Source organism: Notothenia rossii, assembly GCF_949606895.1.
Source record: "Notothenia rossii genome assembly, chromosome: 9".
Lineage (NCBI taxonomy): Eukaryota > Metazoa > Chordata > Actinopteri > Perciformes > Nototheniidae > Notothenia > Notothenia rossii.
Window position 1 is genome coordinate 64,503,830 of NC_136907.1, and position 26,446 is coordinate 64,530,275.

At 41.0% G+C, this 26,446-nt stretch overlaps 3 protein-coding genes across 8 annotated transcripts in view; 2 read left to right on the forward strand and 1 right to left on the reverse strand.

Annotated features, from left to right (window-relative positions):
* The window catches only part of clcn2a (chloride channel, voltage-sensitive 2a), a 47,577-nt gene extending 38,871 nt beyond the window's left edge, over positions 1-8,706 (reverse strand). For 3 of the 4 annotated variants that reach the window (XM_079650060.1, XM_079650059.1, XM_079650058.1), the window contains exon 1: positions 4,454-4,519. In XM_079650060.1, coding sequence (XP_079506186.1) covers positions 4,454-4,504 — 51 coding nt within the window. In that variant the 5' untranslated portion in view covers positions 4,505-4,519. Of the gene's footprint in view, positions 1-4,453; positions 4,520-7,940 lie in introns of those variants that run through there. The other variant, XM_079650061.1, reaches the window with a different exon arrangement.
* Positions 8,707-9,606: 900 nt separating this feature from the next.
* Positions 9,607-12,315, forward strand: thpo (thrombopoietin). Of its 2 annotated transcripts, none has more exons than XM_079650076.1 (5): positions 9,607-9,885; positions 9,958-10,103; positions 10,237-10,323; positions 10,477-10,641; positions 11,316-12,315. In XM_079650076.1, the coding sequence occupies exons 1-5, from the start codon at positions 9,873-9,875 to the stop codon at positions 11,457-11,459; spliced, it is 555 nt and encodes a 184-aa protein (XP_079506202.1). In that variant the 5' UTR covers positions 9,607-9,872; the 3' UTR covers positions 11,460-12,315. The 2 variants fall into 2 exon arrangements, with proteins under 2 accessions (XP_079506202.1, XP_079506203.1); XM_079650077.1 differs by having other exon boundaries at positions 9,979-10,103.
* Positions 12,316-12,929: 614 nt separating this feature from the next.
* LOC307019288 (solute carrier family 12 member 9-like) lies at positions 12,930-22,735 on the forward strand. Of its 2 annotated transcripts, none has more exons than XM_079650064.1 (14): positions 12,930-13,376; positions 15,999-16,133; positions 16,634-16,771; positions 16,856-16,959; positions 17,220-17,421; positions 17,687-17,794; positions 18,072-18,183; positions 18,379-18,536; positions 19,029-19,111; positions 20,167-20,291; positions 20,398-20,590; positions 20,680-20,854; positions 21,090-21,240; positions 21,357-21,539. In XM_079650064.1, the coding sequence occupies exons 1-14, from the start codon at positions 13,154-13,156 to the stop codon at positions 21,394-21,396; spliced, it is 1,947 nt and encodes a 648-aa protein (XP_079506190.1). In that variant the 5' UTR covers positions 12,930-13,153; the 3' UTR covers positions 21,397-21,539. The 2 variants fall into 2 exon arrangements, with proteins under 2 accessions (XP_079506190.1, XP_079506189.1); XM_079650063.1 differs by having other exon boundaries at positions 12,932-13,376; positions 21,090-21,236; positions 21,357-22,735.
* Positions 22,736-26,446: the final 3,711 nt, after the last annotated feature.

Below are 26,446 nucleotides of genomic sequence, written 5' to 3' on the forward strand. Positions count from 1 at the left end.
TTGGAAATTGAATTTGAGGAGGAAGTGACAAGTTTGACTCATCCCGCAGTGTACATTTGCATTACGGTAATATAGGTACATGCGTCTGCTTTTAGAGTAGTTAGCCATTAGTCAGAGCTCATACACACACACACACAAATTGACAGTGAAATGAACATGAAAACCCTCGATGCTGTCGAGCAAACCCTGTGCACCGAGACAAGTGAAAATACACCAAAACACACTCTGATTATATCATTAGAAAGCAGCACAAAGATGAGGGAGTGTTTGGAGGGAGGGGGGTGATGTCAGAGAGACTGAAGGATCAAGCTGAGCGAGTGAATTCTTGTCAGAACACAACTTGAAGGGGGGTACAGGCTGTTTTGTGTAAATCATGACACTCATCTACAGAGATTACATTTGCAACAGGTTTAAAAAGAGCGTTACCGGGAGTCAGAACAGGGAAGACAGCCTGAAAGTCTCCCCGTGGTGGTATCTACATTTTAAGAATGTACGTTTCTAATGCGGTAACATTTGGAGGTAGTACAGTATATCTATTGTATGCTACTTTTTAATTCGCATACTTCAATACATTTGAATATACGGTACATTGCTTTTACTCACAAAACCCCTCAAACAGCGATGGCAGCACCTTCCATCAGGAGAAATTATCAAGACCTTGATCATGCAAGACTCAAGGTCACCTCGACATCAAACCACAAACGCTGCGGTTATTTGGTCCTGATCTACCTGCTGCGTCACCTATATTATGTTCCTCAGAAAGAAATCATGTTTTACTTCATTATACCTAACAAGGGCATAATAGGGCTATTCTGCATAAGTCATATTTTAAAATAATACTTCAATAGTTTTTTCTCAAGATCTCAATATTTCTTCAAGCGCAGTTTATTTCAAAAAGCTATTCAATGTGGGTTATTAACAAATGTTTATTATACAATTAATTGGGCCCTACATCCTCTGAGGGGTTTTATAACAGAGGGCACAGGTATATTGTATCTTGGCAGTTAGTTATTTGATACGCGACAGTACAATGAGCAGGGTCTATTTTAACAGTGAAATAAATTAAGATGGATTTTGTCTGTCTGCAGTCTCTGCAGTTGGCCGTTCAGTGACGCGCAGGTAACAGCACTACTCGGAAGTGACAGGAACTGAAATGGACTCAAGCCAGCCTCTGTGTGGGAGAAACCGACAGAGTGCTGACTCTGAAGAACTAGACCCCCCTTCAGAGACAGCGCTATTATGTGAGTGTGAGTATGAGAGTGAGAGAGGAAAAGAAAGATGCTGAGATACAACAGGATGTGTGTGACAGTCAAATCCTTTTCACAATGTCAGAGTTTTCTTGATAAAGCTTCACATTGTAACTGCACTAAATGCTGATGAGATTTATGTTAACAACATTTAATTACAAGAAACAGAAATCCTCCTAAGTGATGGAAGTGAACTTCAAACAGCATGCTTATTTATACCAACCCAACTGGTCTGTGACACTTTCCACCAAACAATGCAAAAGAGAAGAGCGAGGCAACAGATCTCACAGTCCAGTTTTTTTTGGACAAAGTGCTTTCTCACTGCTCTTCAGGAGACAATCTGTGTCTGTGCGGCACAGTGCAATAATGTAGACATGTACAGTCTTAATACTGTGTATGGAATTGCATCCATATTAAACAAAATGTGTCGCAGGGGAATACAAACGATACCTTGCCCAGTGAGACTGCTACAAATCTTACAAGTATTGTGACTTTAAATATTTATGAACATATGGAATGAGATACAAAGGCAGTGACTCATGAAAGTCAGTGCAGCAGATTGCTCAAAAAACATACATTCAGAAAGGCCGGCAGCTTGTGTGCTGTGTATGTTTTCCCCGGTGCTGCAGTGCCCTGTGGCGAGGAGTGGGGGGATGGGGGGACGCGAGGTGTGGGTTGGAGGCTTTCCTCTTCAGGTATATCATGACTTTGATTCCTGCAGTAGTTGTATCCTCAAGCCTCCCGCTGCTAGGACATAAACATGGCGTCCCTAACATCTGCTCCAACAGAGACTCACCATAACCACTTATTTCCACGTACATGTAGGCAGGTATACACCTACACAAACCCACATGCAAGACCTATGAAGCAAACAAGCCCACGCTTCTGAATGACACATGGAGACCTCCCACACCTCTGAACAAATCTTTTGAAAATATTTCAGTTGGAAGGCTACAGCACTTCAACATCGTCTGTCTCTTTTTAATTCAATCTCTGGTCTGTGTCTTCTTCACTGCTCTATCCCTCCATCCCACGACATGCCCGGCGATGAAACCACAGTTACTGCCTTCTGTCCCAGCAGACACTGCACCTGACAGCAGTTGTAGAAGTCAGTGACCCATGCACCAAACCCTGGCTGCTTTCCAACTGTCAGTCTCTGCATCTCCACACAGGAATGAGAAAAACAGCTAGCTGCCTGAAAAGGCTTCCTACACACTGATTAAATCATGACTATCTGAATGGTTATAAATAGCCAGTTTATTCTCCGTTTTACTATTGCCTTTGGATAATGAGTTCAGTGAGGCTAGTGGGGATGCTTTTTAAAAAATGTGTTTGGTGCAGAGGCAGAAAATACTGAACAGCATGAGTGCTGCTTTTCACAATTTATGAATGGATATCATTTACATATGAAATAATTGATTTCTTTGTGTTGATGTTGCACAAAGGGAAATGTAACCACGGTCGTTTGCAATGTAATTAAATCTATTATTCAGCCGTTCATCTAATTTATTTGATATGTTTATAATTTCCCACCATATTTTATCTTAATGGATTTTCGCAGCAATGCTCACTGACTGTAAAACTCCAGCACCAACTCCAGCCATAAAACAACTAGATCTTTTTGTTTCTTGTTTTGGTAAACATGACAGGCAATTAGCAGCAAATCCAATAAAATGTGAAAACCAGAAAAGTTTAAATACTGGAGGGAAATGGCCATTTTTAGTACAGTAGCTGTGAATGATATGAAATGATATCAGATGCATCTCTATTTTTCTCTATCTGCATCATGTCCTCTGCTTAGTCCTGCCACACAGCTCCAGTTGTTGCAAGAAATTCAAACCACCACTAAAATTCCTCTAAATCTTGCTGATGGCAAACAATAGAAGACAGAGGATCCTTTTGTCAACATCAAAATCCAATTTGAGACTGCAGCTACACAGGCTTAAACTCTGTGTGAGCCTTCCCTATTTAAATGTGTGGTTAATATTTATCTGAAAACCCAGATGCTTTGTTTTACCAGGGGGAAAAGGTATTTGATGAATATTGCTGCAGCTTTACACTTAGAAAGTATTGAGGCACAAGCAGCACAATTGCTTGCATGTGCAGAAACACACATTTATTTTAGGGGGGAATGGACTGGTATGCAAGGAGTGAATGATAAAGCCATTGATCTGAGTGCTGGTCAAAGGAAAGGGATGGGGCAGATGACACGTTCCACTTCCAATCTTCAGAGACGACTGCCATTTTACATCAACTATTGATTTTTGCACTGAGACATACAGCACAGCATTGATCTTCACACAAACAGAAAGCCAAACAAATACCTCTGTAACACAAAAACATACTAACAGATTTTGCACATGTGAAAATACACAAACTGAGGAAGGAAGATGAGAGATAACTGTCAGACTCACAAATCAGGGTGGAAGGACACTTTAATCTACTGATTTGCCTCACTGCCATCCTGTATGTCTGTCCCTTCATCTGAATATACATATCCCTGCGTGGAGTGCTCCAGGGTATAATTGTCAGCCAGGACATAAGTGGGGAAAACTGGTGCATGAAGCAATTAATATTCAGAAACACTCCACTTTTAGTTCATAAGTAGAAAGGGTCGATTTTAAAAAGCAGGAAGGGCTGAGGGGAAGCTGATAGAAGAATACATGAGGGGGCATGAGAAGGGACAAGATCTGCAGGATAAATGTAGGAGATAAGGACGACACAGGACGTGAGCAAAATACATTAGAGCTTAGTAAGCAGAGTAAAGCTCTAATCTCATATTTCAGTGACTTTCACATATTAATAATGACCCGTTAGGCCTGACATAAGATAGCCAGGTAGCCTACTGTATGCTTTTTTTTCTTTTGAGGATAGCAAATGGTTCTGACTTGGTTAAGTCTAAATTGAATTATAAAGGGGGGCAGTGGCAAAGATTGATGCAACACCTGTGGATCAAGGTAAAATAATGAAAAGCAGCTGCAGTGAAACATACACAAAGGGAACAAAATCTGCCAACAAAGACAAAGCTATTCTGATATATCTTATTGGAATATTCCATAAAAAGCTATCCTTTCCCTCGAACAGGACACAGTTGAGCAAGCAGCAGCTGAGCCTCCATCCTGCGGCCAAACCGGCCTCCATGACAGCGATACATGACTGACAGATGACTGAAAGCATCATATACTATGACCTCATCCGAAACTCACCAAAGTTTGCTGATACTGAAGCGTCCGGTTTTCGGCCTTGTCCTTCACCATTGCCGCAATGTCCTCATTAAAGTCACCCAATCCGAAACTCCCGGGAGCCACGAGCGCGCGCTAATTAGTGTGCGACCCGGCGCGACTGCCTGCCATCACACGAGCGGCGTGTAACAGGTTTCTTATTATCAGACCTCCTGCATGATGGAAAGCGCCGCCGCTACCGAGATGTGTGTGTGTGTGTTTATTTGTGTGTGTGTGTGTGCGCGTGCCAGATGAGAGCAGGCTGTATCTCAGTAGCTGGCGCCTCGCAGCAGCGCTGGTGCGGTTTGACTGCTAAACACCGCCTCCTCCTCGACTATCTGTGCTGCTGTCTCTCTCTGGAGTAACTGGAGTTTAGTAGTTGTGTGTTTGTGCAGATGTGTTTAATTATGATGTGAAGGGTAGGCTATGATGTTTTTTGCGTGGTATTTTCAAATGTCTTTTTGAGTCATCACTGGATTGATTGTGATTGAGTGTGATGAGTAATTCACAAGGGTGATGCTTTTACAGGAGGATGCATGGCTTTGTCAATGTCAAAAGACATCTACAACATCAATAAAATCGCGTTAGCAAGCGAATAAAGAAGTGTTTCTGAGCATCCATTAGTGTATTTATAAGTAGCCATTACCTCACCTTACTGGCATGCTGCCTCAGTAGTTTCAAGGAGAGTGGTACCATTTTTGCAAATCAGTTTATAATTCTGTATTTCAGATAATCTTTTCGAATCCCAATCCATTAAAGTATGTTTTAGTTGTTGGCCTCCCTCTTGCATACAGACATGGGTCTCATGAAGACAAATAAAGATTGATCTGTGTCAATGCAGCAGAAGACAATAAATACTGACTTTTGGTTCCCATTGGGCCAAGCTCCCTACATTTGATGTGTCTTATAAATCACATAATGCAACTAAATGTATTAATTTACCTCCTTTTGCAAGCTATATATTAAAAATGCAGAGTCTCAGAACAAAATTGGTGGTGGTCATCCATCGGTAGTGCACAAACCTGTAGAATCAACAGAATGAGAATGAGCTTCATGTCGGAATTTAAAGATTGCCTCATGTTCAAGTGGGGACACTTGGTGGTCTTCTTGGCGACCTAACAGCCCCATAAGAAGTATTTTGCATTGATGTGTCATGCTCATGGGCCACAACACTCCCTGTTAACGCTACATGCCATACAACTGTCTGGAGTGTTAAGCCTCTTTCACAACTACTTCCTCTGTACATTACAAGAACAACCTTTAAAGGAACCAGTGATTTTTGGTGTTCACAAATGCACTGTATTCAGGAACATCTTTGTTTTGCACCTTTCACACAGGACATGGCAATGCTGGAATAGATGGGACAAGGGACAGTCCAGTAGATGGCGGTAATGCAACATTTGTGCCAATAGCCATAAAGCTCAACAGAGACATAGTTCATAATATGAATATTATTATTAATTATAAATATAATATAAAAATACAACATATTGTACATCAAGTAACAACATGTAGGGCAAGAAAGGAAGAATAATAAAAACAAAAGCCTTTGGAGTCTGCTATATTGGAGTTATATTATAAATGTCCAAATAATCAAATCGGTTTTGCATTTATATTATTTGAGTTTAAAATGCTCAGTAGTATTCAAGTAGATTTTCAAATTGGTATATTATAAAATAAAGAATGAGTATAGTCTTCTAAACGATTCCATTTTATGGATATAATAAAAGGTAATATATTACCCCATTCAGGACATTTCCATAAACATTTCAGGGATAGACTACATGTGTGAAAAGGGACTTCAGTGTCTGTGTGTGAGCTTGCAGAATCACCTCAGAGAACATGTATTCAACATTGAAAGCTCCCACATGAAGGTTTGCTATATTCTCAGATCACTTCCTTTTCATAGATGCCACATGTATTTCAATACTCTGAGCTAATCTCTCTGGGCTTTCATAAAAAAAAAAGCTTTTCGGAGGTGCTACTCATTGGCTGCGAAATCTATTACTGAAGATGTGCCAAGAGAGACTTACACCTGATCGCTCCAAGGATTCACTGCTGCTGCTTTTCCAAGAGCCAAACATCCCTCATGTTTGCCAATGTGCCCTCAGCTGGATGAGAAATACAGGACACTAAACATTTTAGGAGTTCAGAACTTTCTCAGACTCCAACAAATATACTTTGTTACCAATACTTACTCTGAAAATTGTTTTTAAATTGTACAACCAAAGCAGCAGGTCACTAATGCATTCAAGTTTCAAATGGATGGCATAACATGAAACCATTCGACTGGTCTCAGGCCGGCTTTCATTTGAATATCAAACTCTCTGATCCTGTACAGGTTAAAAGACTTAACTCTTCTGGGAGTCATTGCTTGTGACTGGCTGACAGATAAAACGGTCCCACACAACCCTGTGAATGATTGGCTGTTGGCAAGGCAACTAGTTCAAAACCCTGGTCGGCATGCACCTGAATGAACGAAGGCCTCCGAGACCGCTGAGTGATGGGAGGGATTTCACCCAAAAGCCAACACTGACAAATACATAATTCAAACATTTCACTATTCATGCACTTCAGGTTTGTATGCACCTTGTCCTCATATTATTTCCCCCCCTCATAACTGGGGGTAAAGAGTGTCACTGACTTCATTTTATCAGGGAGCTGGCAGGCACAGACAGACAGGAAGGGGTAGTGGCCCCGGCAGCGAATAACTAGGTGATCTGCTGCCCCGAGCAGCAGCACACTGACCCACATCTCTACAGGACTCTTTAGAAATATAAACCTACCTTTGCATGGAGGTTTGGTAAAAAAATACAAAAGCAAGAAACACATAACCCCAGGTCTGTATCATAGTGAACAAAAAGATCAATGGTCCTTCTGTAAATAAATAAACATCCATGCAACGATGACAGTGCATGAGAAAATAGTCACTTCCATTTACCAGGCCTTATTAAAAATTGTTTGAATAATTAATAGTTGTCGTTAAAATAGGTGATGGATTGGTATAGTTAGATGTAAATTAATTGTGTGTCATTGTAGAGAGAGCTAGGTCTTGGTTGTTGGTCAGAGGTAAAGTCTCAGAAAATGTGTTAACTTCCATTATTTATTTGATTTCATCATGGCCTGAAAGTAACAGTAAAAGAAAAACACGGCTGCAAAAGGAATGAATGTATGAATTTTCTCATATATTTTACTGCAATACTTCTCCAGAATTAAAATGAAATTAGTCATTGGTGGCAACATACAACCACCTGTGTCCCTTTCTGTTTTGAATGGCAAGTTTTTCAAATGTCATTCATGTTGGCATCACCTGACAGAAAAAAACTCACAAAATGACCTCAGGACAGCAGCAAATACACCATAACACAATCAGACCTTCAATTACCATTTGCCCTTGAGCTAGATATGAACAAAGTTCTGGAGACACAAATGCATTATTCACTTTGAAGAGAAAAAGAGAGAGGAAACATACTTACGGTTTCCCCTGTTTTCCTCCTCCTTTTTCTTCTCTTCTCCTCGGGCTACGGATTCAAAACCGTCAGCTGTGTCCCTCCATTGTGCCTTGACGGAATACAAACTGAAATTAAAGGGCACACAGCTACAGGTTGAAGTGAGCACACTAATGGATGTTGTGATCAGGCAACGAAGGTCTCCAAATGGTTCCCGGGGAAATCACACTTCACTCCACCGGAGAAAAATCTCGGTAGATTCCACAAACTGGCCAGTCGCTAATGCGCAAACCATGCAGCACCGCACCAAACTTGTCAACACGGCGCGTAATTACCGGTTTTGCGCCTCCAAAACAGCGCACAGCGGAGCAGGCAGCTGCTGGCTGTTTTGGAGACCAGGAGCGACAAGATCTAGCCGTATGAGAGCGCGGCTGAATGGGATTGTGAGGCAAATAAACTCTGAAAAGACGCTACAGTCTACTCATCTGTTCCACTTGAGGTGGGAGGGGGCAGCGGGGTACCGGGTGTCGTGTCCGTGATGCAATGCTGGTACCGTCAGTGCCATGGCCCGCAGTTTGATCCTCGTGTGCAGAAATCCATGTGCTCCGGTCATTGTCTGCGGAGCCGCGGCGCGCATTCGTCTTAATTAACGGCAGTGGGGTTTGTCGGCAGAGATAGCAGGAGGCTTGGAGGGGGGAACGCAAAGCATGAAAGTGTTGAAGCTCTCTTCTCTCTTCCTTTCTGCTTCTCCTCCTCTCTCTTTTTGTATGTGACAGCACACACAAGCACACACACTCTTGGGGTTTAATATTAGAGAGCATGCGTCTTAATTATGACACAAATAAACGTCTTGGCCAAAATAGAAATGATCAGGGGCTCAGTCAATGTCCAGGCTGGGCAGGGGTGATGGTGTTGAACAGTGTGTCTGAAATGAAGATGGATGGTGCATTGCCTCATGTTTTCTCTTATCCATGTCGTTGACAGCTAATATACCTCCTCAACCCCCCACATGTCAGTTGAAATGGAGCCTGTCGCCTCTTCCAGCTGCGCCCTTAAGGCATTACAAACCGAGGGAGGGATGTTTATCCGGGTGAAGACCGCTTGTTCAATTCTTCTCCTGGGTGATAAATGCAGCAAGTGTGGCTGTTAAACGATCCTTTGAAGGGTAATCACTCAGTCAGTTATTTCACCTTGTCCCCCATGCAAAGAACACAAGCCTGTAAGAATACATGGAGCACTTATATTCCACTTGGAGAACATCTAAGTGGAATAACAACAAAATAAGTTACAAAATAAAATTATAACGTGAAAAAAATCTGTCCATCTGGTATACTTATACCTTAGATAACTATACTACTATTTTCCAAGTGGGCCTAACTTGTATTACACACACAGTTAAAACACAACCAACAAGCTACACATCTGTATAAAACACCTATAATGAAGAAAAAAAGGCCTCCCACTGCGGGCTGTGTAGCTTCCTCCAATTTTGTGAATGATCTGATTCTGAACCTGAGCTGCTACCTCTATTGGCCGGAGCAAATTGTGCCAGAATGTAAATAGTCTCCAGCAGTAGTGATGGGATTTTGATGTTAGCTTTGCAAATGGAGTCTTTCACAATAATAAATCATTAACCTTTTAGTCAGCAGTGCAGCCCACTCAACGCTCGGAAAGCCAACCCTGGCCAAACGAGAAGCAAAATAGTCCCGCTAATATCAATGAAAGCCATTTTCAGTCTGTAACATTTTGTTATGTTGCGCAGCAGGAAAGTTGAAGCACATCCTGCTCTCCAGATAACGCTTGCACTTCCCACTGCTGAATGAGAAGGTGGGATATCAAGTGGGGAGAAGACCAAAAGAACACACAGCTTCTCTACAGAGGACACAGGGAATTATCCACCTGGCATATTTCTTAATGGAACAAATGTGGATTCATCGGGAGTGGCCAAGCAGGGCATGGCGTTAAGCAGTGAGTCTGAAAGGTTTGATTTACAAAGATTTTTATGCTATGTACAAGCTGACTTGTGGCACCTTAGCTTAGTGTGTGTTTGTGTTTGCCTAGGACTCCTGCTGCTCTTTATGGTAGCCTCTGAACTGCGGGATGCTGGGACAAAGCCCATAGAATTTGTGTGTAATAAAGGTGCCAGGCGGGCTATTAACATTGTGGCAGAGCTGGAGAGTGCACTGGTGAGGATATGACTGTCACAGATACATTTTACCAACATTTCTCTGCTTTTCTCCCCCATGTCTCCCATCAGCCTGTCTCTCCCTAGTCCAAGTTGTCTATCAATTGTCTCCTACATGTCTCCCTTCCTTGCAGAGTGAATGTTATGGCTCGACAACGCTCTCCACCCCGGTTCAGCTACCCTGTACCGAGCTTCACGTAGCATCTTGGGAAAACATATCAGTATGTTGGCACATAGTTGAGACCAAAATCCTCAAAACAATGCTTTTCTTGCTTGCTTACTATTGGTTTAATGAGAATTGACTTATCTTTAAAAATACGATTGTCTTGGTAATGTCCTCTAAAACATATTTCTGTATGTATTTGTTACCTCAGGACCAGGAGAAGAGAGGAGACATCGTTGCATCCTTGAAGCTTCTTGTTGAAAGTGTGAAGGTGTTCAAAGCCCAAAGCCAGCCGGGATGTGCTGCTTCACTTCTGCAGAGACTGGAGAACAACATCAACAACTACCAGCTCATTCTCACACACCTTCAGCTGAGTGTAGGTGGCAGTCACAGTGACAAACTGCATGCAAATAAGATTACAAGCAATGATTTGGTGATTTGTTGGAGATTAGTAGACATGTGGAGGTTAAAACTACTATTGATTTAGCTGGAAAATGTCTGAATGTTGTGGATACATATAATAATTTAAATATCTATTCCACAATTTAGAAAATCAAGTTGTACACCATGTAGACAATAAAAAGCTTCTTGGAAACTTTTACTTTTTGCATCTGGATGCCTTTTTGCCTGTAAATCACCAAATCAAAGTTAACTCGGTCTACAACTCACACAAAAAGAAAGACAAATAAATGCATCAGTGTGTTGATGATCACATGTTGCCTGATATCAGACAGAATCTGGCAAGAACATTCAAACAAAGTGAGTGAAAACGTGTTGATGGAGTTCTCTCTCACTGATTTAGAGCCATTATCAGTTTCCTCTGGTGTGGAAATATCCTGGTTTCTCATAAATCTGTGACTTACTAGATACTATGTGCCCTGGGAGTGATGATGTTATGTTTAGTGACCCCAAGCCTTCCTTCCTCAGGACAAGAAGAAGATAGCAGTGCATACTTTCCCAGTGAGACACAGTGCAACACGGATGGCCTCTTTCTCTTTTGTTCATGTTCGGTTTTGTTATAACAATGATCTTTTCTGTTTGGACCAGCAGGGGCCAGCAGTGAGTCCAGGACTGTCATGTGTTCCTCGAAGCACCCAGAGTCTGAGCACAGTCCTGTTGAACTACAACCAACTAATCTCAGGCAAACTAGAGCGGTTTGTCATTAACCTGGAAGACAGATGCAATTCCAATTAATATATGAACAAATAAAGTGGACCTAATGTTCTTCAAACTGCTCCCCCCAGGGCGATAAAAGAAGAATGACAATCCAACAGAGCAAAACTGTCAGAAAGATCCGGATATTCTCCTTTCCCTGTTCCACATGTTTATGCACTTTGTTGTAGATCTCAAATGTTGTATAGGTGAAAAGTTTGCTTTATTTATATAATGTATAACTTTTTAAGAGGATAAAGAAGAAATACATCCTTTTCTGCTGGTCGTTAAGCGCAATTAAAGTATCATGGACAAATGAATGTATAACAGAAAGGCAGTTCTTTTTAATGAATCTACTAAACTATGGATGCTTTAAAGTTTGTTCTCAGCCAATGGAACTATGACAAGCCTACAATCTGCAAAAAGTCAACCTGATTTGGATTCATTTTATTTTTCAGATTTGTTGTGATCTTTAGTGGTGGCAAGGTTTGCAAAGCTGAGGAAAACGTACAAACCATCCAGTTGCAAATAGTTTTATTTCACATTGTTTTATATCCAAATACTGCAAGTCCTTGCACATTTGCTTAATTTGAAAAATAGAGTTCACTTACTGGGGACTTATGCCGACTGGTCAAGTGTTCCTGGTTTAGAGAGCAACTGTTTATTCTCATTGCACTTTTAGATATCTCTGTTTACATTTTTTATTTTAAAGTTTATTGATTTGCTGTAGATTTGTGCCTTTTTCTATGTATTTCATATTTTAATTTAGGAAATGTATCTTGTGTGCCTCAGTGAATTTGTATATGTATATCCAGATTTGTCATTTTAAGAGGACATTATTTAGTTGATGTTTGTCAAAACAATATAATATGCAATAAACTATGATTTTATACAGCCATTTATGGAATAATTATTGTATTTATTTTGTGCTTAGTTAGTTAGTTAGCTGGTTAGGTAGTTAGCAGTGGTGTTAAGTAACTAAATACATTTACACAAGTACTGCACATAAGACCATTTTAAAGGGACTTGTACTTAACTTGAGTATTTCCTATTGTTGCTATTGCTATTTTTTACTACTACCCCAATTTAATACATTAAATTACTTAGCAGATTTGGATGGATTAATAATGTGAAATGTAATAAGATTAAATAAGACTTTAGTTACACCTGAATCAGCATTCACAAAGTACACATACAAAGTCATTAAATTATAAAGAAAATAATATATTATTCTGAAATGGGCCGATCTGCATAATAAGTACTCATGCATAGGAATTAGATTCAATCAATGCAATGTTTGAATCCACAAAGACAACGCAACAGAGCTGTTTGGAACTACGTTAAGATGACAGTGTAGTTACACATTCAAAAGAAAGTTGTTCCAGTCTTTCAGGCAGGAAACTGCAAAAGCTAGTTATGTAGGTAGGCTAGGGTGTTTGGGCTAGCTAAATGCTAAACAAAGTAACCGGTGGATTAATTAAGGAGAAACTAGAACTGATTGGATGAGCCCATTACAGGAGGCGGTGTCGTCTGATCATGAGCACACCCTACCTCATTACTTGCAGAAGGTGATGAGGGTCGGTGGAGGTTTATGACGGTTCCTCGACTAAGTTAGCTAACTGCTGATTCGAACTTTGGAAAATGTCACCATAGCTAGCAAGAGCCGGTTGAAACTGTGCTGTTCAGTTGAAACCAGCGAGCTGAATGTATCGGTAATTACTACTAACTTATCTACCATGTCGGAAAAGACTCCTCTTCTACATTACCGACTTACCAGCGGAAGCACCAGCCCGGAGCCGAAAAATGTCCCCGACCGTAGCAAGGCCAAGGCGGGTAAAGGCCGTCTATGGCATGGTCTATGGGCCAAGGAGACGGGCGACCGGAAGCTCGGAGTGGTGTTTGGCGTGGTCATACCAACGCTACTGTCCATGTTTAGCGTCGTTGTATTTCTGCGAATTGGTGAGTAACAGAGTGCAAATAAATGTTAAACTTTGGTTTGATTGTTAATTTCCCAAACATTCCGTGTTAGACTGAACAAATGTATAAATGAACGAATAGTTTGAAAAAGGTTCCTCCCGGCTAAATTGGCTGGCGGTATGGTGTGTTCTCTTTTTTAATAGTCAGGTGGTGGAGGCTTACAAGGAAATTGTATCCATTTTAGTAGTGGCTGCAAGCCTCGAAAATCACTACCATAACTACATTTAAGTCCAGATAAAATGCAAATAATATCACTTGCATATGTGTCATCGTTGTATTATAATCCATTATTTTCTTAGCTACATATTCATGTATCCGTTGTCTTTTTTCAATGATATATTTAATGTTTAGCTAAAATGTGAAAAATACTAATCAAAGTTTCCCAGCACCCATGGTAACAACTTCAGCTTGCTTGTTTGGTTTGGTCCAATGAATTGTCCAAATTCCCAAGAACCTTAAGTAATTTACTCTTAATTCCATCACTAGACACAGGTGGAATAATGTAATATGATTAAATTACTTTAAACAAATTCAATCTGTAAAATGATCTTGCATGTAACTTTGCAAACAGAACGGCCCGTCCACACACACGGTACGTCTACACTACAGGCATCAAAAAATGCTTTCAACGCTTCGACCATTCACTTGAATGGGGTGACGTAGAAGATTTTTAATCTTCGCCGAACTGCATTGTGGGGAGCATGGCATGGCTTTGCAAGCTGACGGTACGTCTACACTACAGGCATCAAAAAATGCTTTCAACGCTTCGCCCATTCACTTGAATGGGGTGACGTAGAAGATTTTGAATCTTCGCCGAACTGCATTGTGGGGAGCATGGCATGGCTTTGCAAGCATCACGAGCATCTATCGGCATCAAAAGTTGAACAATGTTCAACTTTTGAGGCTCGATGCTTGGCATCAGCCAATCAAATTCCGTTTATGCAAATCCCGCCAGTGCAAGCTCAGCCAATCAAACCGCGTGCAAGCTGGGAGAGCCAGACCGCAGTTCATTTCCTCATATTCCAAACGAGATATTACGGTAGCAAATCAGCCGGTTCTTTACGACCGGAACTATTTACCGGGATACAAACCGGAGGAACCAGGCATGGAGGGAGGTGGCAGAGACAGTGGGTGAAACTGATCGTTTTTTCGCCTGTTTGGAGAGTTTATATCCAGTTTACTTCGTTTTAACATTGCTATTGCTTTGTATGTCGGGGGCGGGAGATTCATGTGATTGGTTGCTCGCAAAAAATCGCCAAGCTTCAGACACGCCCAGCTTCAAGATTTTTTCATGCCTGTAGTGACAGCAGAGTCCTGCACGGGTCTGATTTTCAAGACCCGCTCCCGCCCCGCACCCGTGACGTGCAATACCGAACCCGCCCCGCTACCCGCACATATTGCCAATTAGTTCCGCAACCCGACCCGCTGGCACAAGATCCGCAACCCGACCCGAACCCGCATATAAGCAGTGACAACGTGCAATTATTAACACACGCAGTTGCATATTTGGCTCAAAAAGCCTGGGATGTTGTTTATCTTCTCCATCTAGGATGACACCAAAAGCCTCCCAGACGTTGGATTTCGCTCTTGAGGAAGAGTTATTGAAAATGCTGTATTCTCCGCTAGAGAGCTTCACCTCAGCCATTCAGAATGTGGTGCGCTCAGCAGCAGATAGATTCACTGCAGAGGTTATGATTATGCTCGGTCCCGCGGAGGAGAGGTCTGAGGATTTAAACATTAAACTAAATGATTATTGTTTAAATATATTTATTATGCAACACCCGCAACCGGACCCGCATCATCTTTGTTTTACCCAGAAGCGAACCCGGAAAAAAGCGTTTGAAAAAATACCACCCGCAAATCACCTTTTTTGCGGGTCACCCGTCGGGTACCCGCGGATACCCGACCCGATGCAGGACTCTGAGTGACAGGCATGAAAAAAATCTTGATGCTGGGCGTGTCTGAAGCTTGGCGATTTCACGCGCCCAACAACAACCAATCAGGAATCTCCCAGGAATCTCCCGCCCGCCCCCGGCATACAAAGCCTGTCCATTCAATGTTAAAACGAAGTAAACTGGATATAAACTCCCCAAACAGGTGAAAACCTACCAATTTCACCAACTGTCTCTGCCACCTCCCTCCATGCCTTGTTCCTCCGGTTTAGGTCCCGGTAGGTGAACAGAGAGCAGTCGTAAGGACTGGGACATTTCCTACAGCGATGATTAATTTATCCTCCATTTTAATATGGAAAAGACCGCAGCGTATCTGCATACAGTACACGCGGTTTGATTGGCTAGCGCTTGCATTGGCGGGATTTGCATAAACGGGATTTGATTGGCTGATGCCAGCTTCGCAAGCATCGGAAGCATCAAAAGTTGAACATTGCTCAACTTTTGATGCTCACGATGCTTGCAAAGCCACGCTCCGCTCCCCACAATGCAGTTCGGCGAAGATTAAAACTCTTCTACGTCACCCCATTCAAGTGAATGGGCGAAACTTTGAAAGATTTTTTTCATGCCTGTGTGTGGACGGGCCGTAACGCTTCAGGCCTAAAGTTGAACATTGGTCTACATTACTAATCCTATTTCCTCCTACCTCTTGTAGGATTTGTTGTGGGTCAAGCAGGGGTCTATCAGTCCATTGTGATGTTCCTAGTGGCCTACCTAATTATCACAATGACAGTGCTTTCCGTCTGTGCCATCTCCACGAATGGGGCTTTAGATGCTGGAGGAGCCTACTGTATCCTTTGCTGCCCAGAGAGACTTGTGCTGCAGTTTAAAAGCCTCACTCGGGTGTCTGCTGTTTATTAAGCCTGTCTAATGGATTAAGGAAAAAAAAAAGTTCCTGCTTTTCATTTCTTCCTAGGTTTTGATTTATCCACAACTGTATGGTACAGGCTTGCGTTTGGTCTAAATCTGTCAGGTGGTTGATCTGTAACCATGTCTATTAGGGCTGCACGATTTGGGGTAATAATCTAATTGCGATTTTTCTGACAGATATTGCGATTCGATTTGTGATATTTGTTTTTAAGCGACCCAACGGAAGTTTATTGTAAAATGCGGCCATATCTCCGGCTAGGAAGGTGCGTATCAATCGCAGGCTATTGCGATTTGATAATCGCATCATTTCAAATTTCGATTTAAAATCGATTAATCGTTCAGCCCTAATGTCTGTCAACCTAACATATTGTGTAAAATCATAGTTTTTTCCACAAAGAATCCCTTAACTTGGATCCCCAGATATGATCAGCCGAGCCCTTGGTCCAGAGTTTGGTGGCAGCATTGGGATCATGTTTTTCTTTGCCAATGTGTGCGGCAGTGCTCTCTATGTTTTGGGTCTGGTTGAGGCTATCATGTCTACTTTTGGCATCCCAGAAGGTAAAGTATGTTAGGGCATGGTGTGACATCTTGGCATGAGTGTGTTGATATACCAATAATAAACCCTGTTTTGCCGTCCCTCAGAGGGTTCTGCAGTTGTCGCAGGTCTCCAGGTGTTGCCCTCAGGATACTGGTGGTCTCTGCTGTACGGCACTGCCTTGCTTTTCATTTGTTTCATTGTCTGCTTGGTGAGACTTCATTATTATTATTTTTACTGCACATGCTTATACAAAACTTTTTTAGATGCTTTGTTGTTTGTAATTTTCACAATATGTTTTGATGATTTAATTCAACACTTACAAATGTTTATCTTAAAAAAACTTTTAGCAGAGTTTTGAAAACTGTTAAATTTCTCCATTGGCCACAAGTAATGACATTTTTTAAATGTAATTGTCATCAAGGCAAGATTGATCGCTAACTCTTAAATCCAACTGGCCTGTCCATACAGGTGGGAGCCCACATCTATGCCAAAGCCACCTTTGTTATCGTCATCATATTCGTCGTAGTGTTGACTACTATCTTCATCAATTTTATCATTGTGGGGCCCATTGTGGTGATGTTGCCAGGGAATTCTGGGCTGAACGGTACCAGCACGAGAACCGCAAATTATACTGGCTTCCGGCGCCACACCTTTGAGGGCAATCTATTGCGTAAGTGTTGTTTCATATTGTTAGATGTATTAACTTAGAATTGTTTATGCCCTCATCATCTTAAATCTATTTAAAGAATATTGGACCTGTTTTGAAGGAAACACAGCCTTTTGATTACGTTAGCTTTAATATGTTAATCGAGGACTTTGGTTTTATTTAAGCAGAAGAAGCAAACAATGTATGTAGCATGCCAGAAATCCCTTTTAGTTTGTCTAAGTGAGCCTTTACTTTTATAACTAATCCGGCCTCCTATCACTCCTTCTAGCCAATTACACAGTAGACTACACCACTGGTGCCATGATGAGTTTTGCCAAAGTGTTTGCAGTCATGTTCAATGGCTGCACTGGGATCATGGCAGGATCCAACATGTCAGGTAAGATGGCTTTCAAACAACCTCAATAAATACATTCTTTGATGGAAAAGGATTTAGTAAAGTACATTTCACATCAATAATAAATGTAGACCAAATTGTTCTGCAACCTCTTGGAGAAAAGCCTTTAAAAATGAGTTAAAGCAGGTCTAGAACTGTGTGAAATTGGTGGATCCAACCCCCAATCGAAGACACAGTACTTGACAGATGTATAGCAGATTATAGCTTTAATAGATTACAGTCTGTTTTTAATAATCAACTTTTGTTATCTGATTTCCAGGTGACCTGAAAAACCCCAGCTATGCCATCCCAAGAGGAACGCTTGCTGCTGTTCTTACAACTTTCATTACATACAATGTGCTGAGTCTGCTGGTTGCGGGGTCCTGTGAACGGTAAAACACACTCACACGGTCAAACACATTAAGCAGTGCTCCGTTGAATGCTATTGATTTATATAAAAAAAAAAATATCAGAACCCTGTAGTCACTTAAATCGGTTAATGTCAATGCTTAAAAATTATCTGGCTTTATTAACACATTAAGTTTGATAATGTGGTCTATTTTTTAACATCTTTCTATTGTCCTTAGTAACCTTCTCCAAAAAGACTACAATTTCCTGGGAGACATCAATATATGGCCACCACTGGTGACAATTGGGATTTACTCCTCCACCATTTCTGCTGCCATGAGTAACCTGATAGGGGCCTCCAGGATCCTGTATGCCCTCTCCAAAGACAACCTGTTTGGTGAGGTTATTGCTGCATTACTCTGCTGCCGAGTTATTTGCAGATTGGGGATTCAGCTAATTTGGCCTCGACTTTTTCTGTAGTGAGAAGATTTAAACTGCTTCTCCTGCTTGTTTTGGTTAAGATCAGGGCTAAATAGTTGATTCATAGCATACAAAAGCATATCAAACTCCAGCTGGTCTTTTATAAAGCTGAGTCAACGTTTTAATAATCAGCCATCTGTTGAAAGAGGCCTCCCATGTAAAATGTGAGAACTTGACACTTGTTATTAATTTCATCATGTCTTGTTTCTCAAGTGGAGGCATGTTCATCTGGAAAGCATCGTTTGACAACAGATGGCTTCCAGTCTTGCCTTTTCTCTGAAGAAGCAGAACAAAAATCCTATCATTGTGTGTTGGGCGTACGGGCGAGTGCAGTGTGACTCAGTTGTTTATCTGATTCAGAAGCAATAACAGTGACTATTTCTTATGATAATGCTTTACATTTCTACAGGTGGTTTCCTGGCCCTGGTTAGGAAAACCTCTCTGAGTGGGAACCCCTGGTTCTCTGTGCTTGTGTCCTGGCTGCTTGTACAGGTAAGCTAGGAATGTGTGAGGAGTGGGGACAGTTTTCCTCTGTGCATAACATTGAGAGTGACTCTCCTTGAGCTCTACTAAAGCTGACATTGCTATACTCTATCCCCCTTCCTGTTCCACCATAATTCTTTGCATGTTAGTTTAGTGACTTCGTTCACATATTTGCTTGTAAAATTACTTTTTAGCAACTCTCCAAACTGAGTTTTTTTACAAATACACACAAAGCCATCCACGAACCATTATTAATAACTAGAGAAGAACAATAAAGGGCAGTCAAATATTATTAAAGCTATATAAATATACAGGTGTTGATTTCAGTAACGTTTAGAAAATGCAGTGATGCCCTGTGTGGAGTTAAAAGGATCAGTAAAGCTGGAATTGAGGCAAATAAATTAGCAGCTGCCAATCTGATGGATCACTGTCAGATTCGGATCTACTGCCCCTTCATCTTTTGGTGCAAAACATTATTTACTCCGCTTCGGATTGGTTGACCAATTGTCAAATGAAGCTTGAAAGGTGTGCCCAGGGAGACTGAGCAGGGTACTTTCCAGCTAAACTAGTAAGTGAACTCTTCATTTCACTACCATGCCACTTCTTATAAGCATATGACCTAGCAAGGATAGCAAGATTTGTTGATTCTTGGAGTTGATGGGCTTGCATAGTATAGCTTTTTATGAAAAACAGTTAGGCTGTTTCACAGGGTGGTTCATGCAGTCTAGATTGTGGGACTTGTAATAATAATAATACATGAGACTTGTATAGCGCTTTTCTAGAAACTCAAAGACGCTTTGACATAAAAAAAAAAAGAAAAGAAAATGGGGGGGGGGGGGGGTCAGTTGTTGAATGCAGTGTTGAACAGGTGGGTTTTGAGTGATGTATTGTTTGTATACATTGTTCTGGGTTTACATACTTTTGGTTGCTACAATATTGCAAATTGTATTTGTGAATGTTTAAAATGTGTAGCTGTAACCTGAATGAGATCAGAGCAGCACAAGATATAAAACATATTGATAAGATCTGTAAGCCAAACTGTTGTTTCTTATTTATTCCACTAGGTGGTGCTGTTCGCTGGTCAATTGAACACCATTGCTAGTATTGTAACCATCTTCTTCTTGTTGGTCTATGCTGCTGTGAACCTGGCCTGTTTGGCTCTTGAATTGGCTTCTGCACCAAACTTCAGGTACGGTACAGGATATTTGAACGCTTTCTGTTTTCTTTTGGATGATTCCAAAATAAAGGTATTTTTCAATCCACATTCTGTCATGATATTTGTTTTTGTTTTTCAGACCCTCGTTCCGTTGTTTTACATGGCATACCTGCACGCTGGGCATTCTTGGCTCACTGGTCATGATGTTCCTGATCAATGCCATTTATGCATTTGGCAGCATAGCCTTTATGCTGCTGCTGCTGATGCTTATCCACTACCTTGGTCCTATCAGCAACTGGGGCTACATCAGCCAGGCGCTCATCTTCCACCAGGTGTCACAAACAAGCTATTGTCTCACTGAAACTACAATATGATGGAAGTTTGTATGAATAACTACATCATCACATCTTTATTCCCTCAGGTGCGCAAGTACCTGTTGATGTTGGATGTGCGTAAGGACCATGTGAAGTTCTGGAGGCCCCAGCTGTTATTGATGGTGGCTAACCCTCGAAGCTGTACAGGTCTCATGACCTTTATTAATGACCTGAAGAAGAGTGGCCTCTATGTACTAGGACATGTAAAGCTGGGTTTACTTGGTAAGAATTGTGTAGGTAGAAGATGGATGCATAACTAGTTTTGTGTTAATGTGTCATATGAAACCCAAACTTTATATTATTAAAAACTCAGCTACTGAAGGCTTTACGATCGGGTTTTGCTTTTTAAAGCCTCTAAGGAGCCTTTTTCCTCCACTGTGTAAATGTTTCAACATTAGAATTAATGCAGGATGGTTCTTTTAAGCACACTTTTGAGATTATGTGTGTGTTTCTGCAGATGGGTTGCCATCTGATCCTCTGCAGAGCCGTTATGACTCCTGGCTGTCTCTAGTGGATCATCTCAACATAAAGGCTTTTGTCAACCTTACCCTGGCGAACTCTGTCCGACATGGAGTTCAGAACTTGCTTTTCATCACAGGCTTTGGTAGGCAAGTTTCAATTGCAACTCTATGGCAATGTTTTATTTTCATTATTGAAATATAGTTGCGTAAAATGCAAACTTAACAGTTCTAATCCAAATATACATTTGTCTGTTTGCTTCTAGGCGGAATGAGGCCAAACACCCTTGTCCTTGGTTTTTATGATGACTGCATCCCTGAAGATGACCTTCAAGGTAAAATGCTCTTGTCTACAGGCACTGGTTTTGATGCAGTGACTCCATCCATAGACCGCGGCGAGCAACGCTCTCCCTTCTTCCCTGATGTGAGGGGTGCCTACGACCTAAAAGACCTTGGGGAAGAGGAATATGTGTCTCTGATTGCTGACGCAGTCAAAATGGGAAAGAATGTGACTCTGGCTCGTAACTTTAACCAATTCAACCGAGAGGTCTTGGTGTCAGGGAAAAAGATTCATAGCCACCGACGCATGACAGGGCCATTTGTCGACGTGTGGCCTTTGAATCTGCTTCGACCAGACAGCCGCGCTTACGTCGACATCTGCTCACTGTTCTTACTGCAGCTGGCCTGCGTGCTTCAAGAGACCCGTGCCTGGAAGCATGCACGACTCCGCCTCTTCTTGTGTGTGGAAGCTGGTTGCAGTCTGAAGAAAGAGGAGGAGAAGAAGCTCCGGTCGATGCTAAAGGAGCTAAGGATTTCAGCTCAGGTGCAGATGGTGGCGTGGGACCAAGTGGTGGAGCTACACTGGCAGAGACGAGGAGGAAAAGTAGGGGGGAATCTGGCAGAGTCTTTGCTGAACGAGGAGATGGAGAGACAAGAGGAAGTTGAGAAGGAAGACGTTTTCCAAATATTTCCCAACAATGCTGCTCAGATGACAGATGAATATATCTGTGCTGTCAACAATTTGATACGAAGACACGGTGCCCCTAAGCCTGCTGTGCGTTTCCTGTATTTGCCCCGGCCACCAGCAGACACAAGCCTTTACTGTACCTACCTCCACCAAGTGGACATGTTGAGTAGAGACCTCGGCCCAACTTTGCTGATCCAGGGAGTTACTCCTGTGGTCACTACTGACCTCTAAAGCTCTTGACAGTTAATCTAGCCTGATCTGATATTGGACTATGCCTCTTGCCACCAGTTTATTATTATTATTATTATTATTATTATTGCATTAATATAGGTCATGTTTCACTTAATTATTTTTTTTTTTTCACTCAAATTGATTTGGTGAAAGCATGTTTACTTCTGATGGATATTGAAAGTTATAAGTGTTTGTCTGTTTCATCGTCACTTGGGTATGGTGCTATAGTGGAATAGAAATGAGTGATTTGCACATCTTGAGGGGTCAAAATAGTATAGATCCCTGCAGTTCCCTAGTAGTGAAATAATGTTGCCACACAGGGACTGCTTTCATTTCCTTGACCTTTGTAAATGGAAAAATACTAAATGTATTTATTGTATTGTCACATGTTTCTTTCCTACAATTTTAAATGAAACTCAGAAAATAAAGATATATGAAAGTAAATAACCATTTGTTGTGTGTTTTTAAAAGATGGCCTTGTATGCATTTGTCCAATTTGGTATGTCAAGAGAGCCAGATTCTCCTCAGTCTTTGCTGTTGAATGCCAGCAGAGGGCGATGTATGCCCAGAATGATGACTGCGGATGTTCTCTCCCAAGACTGCCTTAAATCTGTACTTTGAGAACAAGTAGGCCAATCTGATGTTACAGGTTTTGTCTCGTATACTAGCAGGACACTATTTCAATCTGTGAATTGTTATGTTTGTAAGGTAGTAAGAGTTTATTATTGTTTCACAGCACCATTTAAGATAATCATATTTGAATATAGTGTAGCTATTTCTTGATTCCTTCCCAAAGGAGCAAAAATATATCCATCACTGACAAAATGGCTACATATCATTGAGTTCATTGGAAACAAATGTTATTCACCTCACATGTAAACTTACTAGAGCAAGAAACAGACATGTACAACCAAGATAAGGATGCCAAGCTTTCATACAACATTTTTATTTATGAATATATTGGTACCACTTTACAATAAGACTACCCTTATAAAGGATTTATAATGAAGTTATGAATTAGGTTGTAAACACTTTATTAATCATTAAGAACCATTTATAAACCAGTTCTAACGTAGTTTTCATACATCAACACAGGCTAACTATTTGGCAAGAGGACTAAGCCTTATATTGGCTTCTTAGAGAGAATCAACTCAGTGAACAACAGATACCAAGGATGCTGACTGATGAAGAAGACGGAGTAAGCTAGGTAGCCAATATAAGGCTTAGCAGTACAGATAAATGTGGGCTCACCATTTGGCAAGCAACCGGTCATAGGTGTCCTGTTTATCTCATGTCGTATAAAAGTGTATTAATGGTTTATAAAGTATTCACAACCTAATTATTAAATGAATGGCAAACTATTTGTAAACCCTTTATAAGGGTAGTCTTATTGTAAAGTGGTACTAATATATTTATAGTTTTGGTTTTGTTGTTGGGTTGTATGAACAACGTATCAAAGGGACAGTTTATTTCTTACATTTTTTTTTTTTCCCTTTCATTTAATCGTTTATTTGAATAGGGACAATGCACATTAATGAACACTTAAGACAAATAATGCTTGAAGTGTAAATATGCCGGATTTTTTGCTTTGAGCTAATTTCCATCCTTAGTCCCTGACATATAACATATAAGAACAAAGACATTTATAAACATAGAAGAAAAAAAAAACATGATATGCAAAAAGAGCAAGAGCACAGTGGCGGCGCCAGATATTTTTCTTTTGGGGGTGCTGTGGGGTAGCTTGACGTTTCATAGAGGGTGCTCAAACATTTAGCGTTTCTCATTAATGTCCCGGGCGCTACTGTTGAATTTTCTACTGCAACACTCCCCACACGCACATACACAGTGTATCCGCAACTGTTACAATGAAGGCTCGATAATCAGCTCACGGCATATAACAGGGATAAAGTGCTATTTTTTTTTACAAGTGGGGGGTGGACCTAACATCCTCTAGGCTCTAGGGGGGTCCGGGGGCATGCTCCCCCAGGAAGATTTTTTTTTTAAATATTGAAATTAAATGCATCTATCTGGTGCACTTTGAGAGCAACATTAAGAGATCTATGGATACATCTCTCATCAACACCCATATGAAACAGAACTGTAAAAAGATTTTCTATTTCTTTATGGATATTTTACAAATCACTCTCCTTTTAAACTGTATTCTTGTTTTACTGTCTACTTATTTTTCTATATAATGATCATATAAACGTGTGCCTCAGAAATACTTATTTACATTAATCGTGAACAAACTGTTTTGAGACCCACTGAGATAACTTAGACTAAGAGAGAGACACTGAGAGAGTCCTTTACTTTATCTGAGACTTTCAGTCTGACAGGAGAGAGTTCTCCCTCCACCTTGTTGTTGAAAAAGCTCCTTATATCCGTTAGCGTAGCTAGCACCAGATGCTAACCACAACGATCTCCGGTACCGGTGGGCGCTCTCTCTCTCGCTTGTGCACACAAAATGGCTCGTGCCACACACACACAGAGCAAAGCTTGAATGAAACACAGAGACCCAGAAGTAGGCTACTTGTACTGTACTGTAGCATATTATTTTCGAATCAATCATTTTTCAAATTATGAATTTCACACATTAAAAAAAAGATACATACATTTCTTGGGTGCTTAGGGGGTGCTATGGTTATCCTGGGGGGTGCTTCAGCATACACAAGTATTTACCACATGGCAGTACAATATAGCAGCAACGACATATAAAGTGCAAGAGATGATACAAGAGCTAAATAAAGTGCAAGAGGAGATACCCCTGTATTAAAGTGCATTCTTTCTTTTTTTGCACTTTTATTGTCATTACATAGTACAGGTATGTAACAAAATGGTTTCTCTGCATTTGACTCATCCTAGTGTTAGCGGTGATTGCACGTCTGTTTGTTACTCAAGCATTCTTTGAGTTAATTGAGAGTGGGACAGTTGAGAGTGGGACAATCTCATATCTGAGTTGGGAGGCTATTCCAGAGTGAGCTGCCTTTTAATGGAGAGTACATTGGGACCAAAAGTGGTCCGTCTACGATGGACTTCACAGTCTCCTCTGGTTTCTGACCTAGTGCAGCGTCCAGTGTTTTTTTTTGGGGATGAATTCCCCTTAGGGAGGGGGGGCCAGTGTAAATATTTATAAAAAAAGCACATACTTTTAAAAGACTTAAAATGATCAAAACTCAAGAAATGGTGTTTATCAAGGATGGCACAGTTGTGGTATGAATAAGGCTTTCTGTCAAACACCTTGATAGCTCTCTTGTACAGCTGTTCCATGGGTTTCAGGTTTGTGGCGCAAGCAAACGACCAGTTTTAAAACAGTATTCAATGTGGGATAGAATCATGCAGTGGAGGTATGACTTTGCAGCATTGACAGTTAAGAAGGGTCTGATTTGTTTAAAATGTTGCAAGTTGAATTTAATAGTATTGGATACTTTCTTGATATGTTTCTTAAAATTCAAGATTATTCAAAAAATACAGTAGATTGCAGCACGCATGCCCCCAGTTTTGGAACAGGATTACGGGAGCAAAGCAATGTACTGCTGTGGGCAGTGCAGCAGTAAAATATGTTTTCATCAATTGTTTTTGTTTTGCGACTGTTGTAACTTTTCTAAAGAGACTGTGCTAGACCAGCTGTGTGTGCATGTAAAAATTGTTCATTTTGTCAGAGTAATTTTCTGGCTTTGGTGGGAACATACATGACGGCTTCAGTATCCCGCTGGAAAGGGCTGTTTGATGGCGAGGGACAAATTCTAATGGGTTTTGCTTTTTTTTGTCCTCCCGTTTGATTTTCCAAACATGTTGCGTGCCTACTTCAATCTACCATTTGTAATACACTGACTATGGATAAGTAGCTCACACAACCCCACCTCAAAAGATCTAAATGATCCTGTTAATACTCAGGGCTTTTCCATTCTTTCTAAAAATAATTGAGACAATGCAAACCTGACATTTTCACTGAGCACACAGACGATCTAAACATTTCCAAGGGCACGGTATTTAGGAATTAGAGTGGAGTAGGCCAGTATTCGGCGAGCATGTGCATTCTCCAAACAGGTGTTCAACCATGTCATAAAGGGGAATGTCTTGAATACTAAACAAAATGTCTCCTGTTTTTAGTTATATAAGGTAGAAGACCTATGCACATGGACATATTATCAGCATAAT